Consider the following 6,450-nt stretch of genomic DNA (forward strand, 5'->3'; position numbering starts at 1 on the left):
CAACCATACTCTAGGAACTCCACATTGTAAGGCATCCTTACCGTGTTAGAATGAGATTTTCTCAGAACAAAAATGATTTCTATCATAGAAAAATCGTACCAAACTTTTTTGTCAGGTTGGTTTGCATTCAAGAAAACAGGTTATGTTTCATAACTGATAGATTCAAAACAACACAAAAAAAGAAAAAAAAAATTCTGCCAATGAGGATACCATGACAAATCAATCAAACTGTTTGCTAATGTTCTAAAAATTGCTTTTTAAAAGATAGATGGTGAAAAACAGCAACTCTTTCTGTGATCATATGTCTATTATTGTATTTCTAAGCTCATAATGTTTACTGAAACCCCTAGGTTTCTTCCCAGAATGAAAACAGAACAGAAACAAATAAATGTGAAAAAAGAAACCCTGCCAACTTTGTCTTTTTCTATATGGATCAATAAGGAGTTTCACAATCACAAATCCAAAATGTGTGGCTATAAAGCTCCTGTTGCATGCTTGGCATACATCTCCTGTGAACTCACACTTTCTCGAGTACTGGAAGTGAAACTAACAGCAAGAAGAGTAAAAACTTGAATTTAACCGAAGATGCCAACACTCTTGGGCCCTAGGCCTTATTTCCATGTATGAGATCAGTTCCCTGCAGAAATTTGTAACCAGACCAATTACAGACATATCAGGGACATCAAAAGCCAAGCATTTATGATGAACAGAATCTAAACCAACCTTTAGGCTTAAGCAGTTTTCTCAATAACTCAAACAAAAATTCAGTGACATCAATGTCACCAGATAAAGATCTGAAAAATATGCAGAAAAGGAAAATTTTAGACAAAATATTAAAAAATAAGTTGACAAATCAATAATGGAAGACATAAAAAAGTACCTATTTAGGAGCACCATTCACGAGCATTCTGAAACATCCTTAACCATGGACTTGGGCCTTTCTTGTCAACTTCCCATTCCTTTGGATACCACGGGAACTGCCATATCATGAAGCAACGCTCTGGATGTGGCATCATAGCAAGGTGCCTCCCATCAGGAGAACAAAGAGCTGCAACTCCCAGAGGCGAACCATTTGGATTGAAAGGATAGACCTCTGTTATGCTGCCAGCATCATTGCAATACCGTAGAGGAGCTAGATTAGACTTAAGAACACATTCTAGGACGCCATTATCAGGGAAATATGCTCTCCCCTCACCATGAGCTGCCCAAACACCCAATGTAGTGCCCTCCATTCCTTTGAACATGATGGCTGGAGAGTCCCCAATTCTGACACTTGTAAAGCGACACTCAAAACGACCAGATTCATTATGGATAAACCTTGGTTGTGACACATCTCCCCCCACACCAAGGGAACCCCCAATATCAGCCCCAGGTACCCATCCAAGGAGAGCCATGAGCTGACATCCATTACATACTCCAAGGCTGAATGTGTCTGGCTGATTGTAGAACTCTTGAAATTGCCGTAGAAGAGGCTGGTTGAACCTTATGGATGCTGACCATCCTTTTGCAGAATCGAGAACATCAGCATAACTGAAACCACCAACAAATGCGATCCCACGAAACTCATTTAAAGAGATTTTCCCTCTCAGAAGGTCAGACATTGTAATGTCCCAGGGTTCAAATCCTGCAGCATAGAATGCTGCCGACATTTCCCTATCCCCGTTACTCCCTTCCTCACGAATGATAGCTACCTTGGGCTTTAAAGTTACAGCCATTACCTTCTCATCTGTGAACTTGGGAGAAAAAGACAGTGTCCATGAAGGTGCTTGTCTGCTTTTTAAGCCTTCTTTCTCAAGTCTCACACAGGAAGCCAACCTTTGGAACCCCTCGAGCTGAAAGCTAGTCTCCTCCCATAAGTCCCTAAGGTAAGATGTGTCCTCCTTCAGCTGAAGTATTCCATCAACAGACAACTCAATCACTGGTGATGCAGTAACTTTACCAATAACCTCACCAGAAATGCCTGCTGCTTCAAGCTTTTGCCTGACTGTATCACTGTTCTGCGAGCTAACCTCGATAATAAGACCAAGCTCTTCTGCAAAGAGTATCTGGAGAATATTATTACCCTGGGAATTCAAGTTCAACTGCACACCACAATTTCCAGCAAAAGCCATTTCAAGAACACAAACTATAAGCCCGCCATCACTGATGTCATGACCAGCAGATATTAATCTTTCACTAAGAAGCTCCTGAATAGTCTCAAAAACCTTCTTCAGGTAACGTACATCATCAAGGTCAGGGCACTCATCACCAATTTGGTCAAAAGCCTGGGCAAGAGAAGATCCACCTAAACGACGCTTCCCTTTAGCTAGATCAATGTGCATCAGAACACCAAAATTTTCAAGCTTCAAATCTGGAGTCACTGTCAATGTTATATCAGGACAGGTAACATAGGCACTGATAACCAAACTTCCAGGAGCCTTGACAACCTCACCACCCACATGAGCTGCCATAGAAAGACTGTCCTTTCCCCCATCTATTGCTATACCCAATTCAATCATAGACTCAGAGAGTGCAACTGCAGCATCATACATTGCTGCTCCTTCCCCATCAAGCTTTGCAGCATACATCCAGTTACCACTAGCTTTGACATCACTGAGAGATGTAACTTTGGCCCAGACTAGATTGGTCAAGGCCTCCCCAACAGCCAACCTTGCCATAGATTTGGGGTTCAGCAAACCCTTTATTGGCTGCTCCCCAATGGCACAAGCACCACCAGTCAAGTCTGTGTATGTCTGTGCAATAACAGAAACATCAGAAAGTGGAAGTTGGAGAGGCCCCACTGTTTGCTGCTGTGCCACAAGACCCGTTACACACCTGTCAACTTTTGTTGTTAAGAAGCGTTTGGAGCAAACTGAAGGAAGTGCCAAGACTCTCTTTAAAGTCTCCATTAATGGGGTGCCAAGGGCAATATCAAGTGGCTCTTGCACCAAAGGCATCCGCTTGAATTCAAAGCACTTCTGAGGCATGTCTCCAAGTACTTTTTCAAGCTCAAGATCCTCTACAGGAGGGGGAGAGGGAGTCCATTTGACTGACAATGCTCGATAGCTGAGCTGTCAATTAAAACAATACGGCCACTGCCACTGATGGTACCAATGACTGCCATAGACACTCTTTCCCTTTCACAGATGGATTCTAGTAAGCTTCGTTTTTCAGGTTTCACTAACAATGCATCCTGTTCCTGGTACTCAGCACCCCATATCTCTAAAACTGACATGGTCTGATCACCTACTACGATAGATCGAATATCAATTTCAGCTCCTTGAGGATCAATTATTTCCTTCACAACATTACAATTTCCCCCAGCTCCCTGATCATGAATACTGATGATAGGGTTGTTTTCCCCCATTTCAGTGCAAGATCGGATCACACGATACAGCTTCTGTGCCATCTCAGCATCTCCTCGTTGTACGGCATTGAAATCTAGTTCTGCATCATTCTGCCCACTGACCATGCTTGAAGCTGCACCACCTCCCATACCAATCCGGTATGCTGGACCTCCAATCTTCACAACTAGCATCCCAACTTCTGGCTCTCGTTTTGATATGTGAGCATGATCAATCTGTCCAATCCCTCCACTAAACATAATTGGCTTCAGCCATTCACGCCGCTCTCCATTTGGGAGCCTCATTCCAAAAGTCCTCGTGAAGCCCTGAATCAAAGGCTCTCCAAACTTGTTCCCATAGTCAGATGCACCATCACTTGCATCTATTAATATCTGTAGAGGAGGAGCTAAGTTTGATGGATATGAGAAAGTTGGATCTTCCCAGGGAGCATATGAGCCTTCCATGTGAAGGTTACCAACACAGTACCCAGCTGTAGAAGCTACAACAAAGGAACCCCTTCCAGTTGCATGTGTGTCCCTGATGCGACCTCCAGCACCTGTCTCCGCCCCAGGATAAGGAGCCACAGCACAAGGGAAATTATGCGTCTCTGCTGTGAACAAGATATCAAGCTCACGCATTAACAAGGACAATGGAGATGTCGAGCCAGGTGCTAATGGCCGCAACTGATTTACTGGGAATCCCTTGATTGCACTTGAGTTGTCCTTGAAGCCAATGACAGAATTGTTGGGATTTGCCTTCAAAGTGCTTTTCACAATCTGCATCAATGTCCTGTTCATCGGTTTGCCATCTATAACAAGTTTCCCATTGAAAAACCAGTGCCTGCTATGTTCACTATTGGACTGTGCAATGTCAAAGAGTTCAACATTTGTCGGGTTGCGTTTAAAATCATCCCTAAAAAGTCTGGTGTAATACTGAAGATCCTGTTCATCAAATGCAAGACCCATTTTCAAATTTATTTCTTCCAATGCCTCTCTTCCCTTCTCAATGACAGGAACCACACTAATAGCCTCTGGAACTGCATTAGTCCGAAAAGATGTGAGCTTCTGGGGATAAACACACTCTGTCATTCTATCCTGAACCATAGCTGCAAAATCATTAATTTGGCTCTCATCTAATGGGCTGCTGCCAGCCTTGAGATACAGAAGATATCTTCTTGACCTCTCCATGCGTGTTACTTCTGTCAAGGAGCAAGCTTGGCAAATTGATACAGCATTTGCTGACCATGCTGTAGTAAAGGACATGCGGGGACCAACCTCAACTAAAACAGCAACTTCACCTTTGCAGACCTCCTCCTCCAGAAAGCTCTCTGTCTTTAAATTCTCAGGTTCATAGGTCTCCTGCAGAAGCCACTTAAGTATTGTGAGCTTGTCACCTGATAAGACACCACTCAATCCAATGTTGAAGCACTGCTCGGTCCTTAAATCAACGATCTGACCAGAAATCTTTGCCTGGACCTTCCTGAGGAGCTCTGCAGCAGCACTGTCTTGAATCAGGGGGTGACGGTAGAAGTGTATGATCTCAGGGGACTGTTCCAATGCATCAGACTCTTCGGCCACTTGACTCTGCAAGCCTCTAGAAACCACTGCTTTCGGTTTCAACAAGAATGGGGAACTTGATGTTATACTTCTTCTAATATTTAACACAGGATGACTTTTGTGGCCAAAGCTGCCGTGAATCACACGACACCTCCTTGGACAAGAATTTGTACGCAGAAGAAGATTAGGCCTCCTTGATCCCTGGAATAGATAAAGAAGAGATTCCAGAACAATTAACATAGTACAGCACACAAGAACATAATGCAAGAACAGGCATTGTGGGTGCCTACCCCATAAATCAAGAAACCGTGCTGCCGCAGGAATTCAGTAGCAGCAGTCTCTCCAAGTGCAGCCATTAGATCACTGCAACAACTAAAACATACATATATACAACCGTGATTAATTGCTCATATAACAAAAAGATCAAATTTTTAATTCAATTTAAAGATACCCAAACCACATCAAATCACCTCACAAATATATATATATATATATATATATATATATATATATAAAATCGAACCCAATCTGAAGATACTTATCCTAGAAGAAATCGCCTCCAGTAACAAAAAGATTAAATTTTGATCTTGATTTAAAGATATCGATGCCATATCAAATCAGAAAAAAAACGCGTTCGACATCTAAAGAAACCGACTTTAAAAAAAATAAATCAACTTCACCACCCAGAAAACCCTGATCTCAGGCAGCAAGGAGCCTGGAGGGCACAAAAAGGCACAAGTTATTTGAGAAAACGACAAAAGAAAAGACAGTGAAATTATCAGGGCATCTTAGCTAATCCCAGTAAAAATCTAGCGGAAAAATTAACCCCAAACACGTAATCTTGTCTACTTTCACCAAGAATGAGAACTTAGTGCGTACCAGTGAGAGAGTCAGAGATGGAGAAGAGAGATAAAGGCCAAGCTGGGACGGAGAGAGATTCCCGATGGCAGAAGGATGCGGAGGGAAGTCCGGCAACCAGCGGCCAAACGGGAGGCGGCGAAACCCGGGTTGATGCCCTGGTGGAGCAGAGAGAAGAGTGAAGCGCGCGGAGTGGTAAAGAAAGCGGTTTGATATTTCTAGGGTTGTCTCGGTCGGAATCGCTGAATAAGCTAACCTTTTGTTCTAACGGTAGCATAGAAATTTCTACGCGACTGAAGTATCTACCATAAGCTAAAATTAATCCAAACAGTTCATATATTCCGTCGCATGGACAAGAGATGATGTTACGTTCCATGTGACGGGGAAAATTGACGGCAGATATTGTATCCGCATTTATGTGTATATGCGAGTAGCTGGAAGATATGCTCAACTCGTGTTTGGGAGGGTGATTATTTAAGGGAACGAATCTTGTACGACCTGCCTTGCGTCTTATTTTTGCAGGGTATGGAATATGGGTAAGAACTAAGAATTATTTCTTTATAATTTTGCAATGAAACAGAAATGGGAATCTTTCATAGGGTGACAGAAAATCTAATGTTTATCTATATTTTCAGAAAGTAATTTTCTAAATGCACTTGTCACCTTAAAAGCCCTTAGTTTTGGTGATAAAAGTTTGTGCATGCACTTGTCTC

General features: G+C 42.5%; 1 protein-coding gene across 1 annotated transcript; it reads right to left on the minus strand.

Annotated features, from left to right (window-relative positions):
* Positions 1-217: 217 nt before the first annotated feature.
* LOC105034736 (probable phosphoribosylformylglycinamidine synthase, chloroplastic/mitochondrial) lies at positions 218-5,898 on the minus strand. The gene is given in 6 exon segments (XM_073259122.1): positions 218-637; positions 724-794; positions 881-3,013; positions 3,016-5,080; positions 5,170-5,242; positions 5,759-5,898. Coding segments are annotated over 3 exon segments (4,260 nt in total). The 5' UTR covers positions 5,236-5,242; positions 5,759-5,898; the 3' UTR covers positions 218-637; positions 724-794; positions 881-884.
* Positions 5,899-6,450: the final 552 nt, after the last annotated feature.

The sequence above is a fragment of the Elaeis guineensis genome, chromosome 1, assembly GCF_000442705.2.
Source record: "Elaeis guineensis isolate ETL-2024a chromosome 1, EG11, whole genome shotgun sequence".
Classification (NCBI taxonomy): Eukaryota; Viridiplantae; Streptophyta; class Magnoliopsida; order Arecales; family Arecaceae; genus Elaeis; species Elaeis guineensis.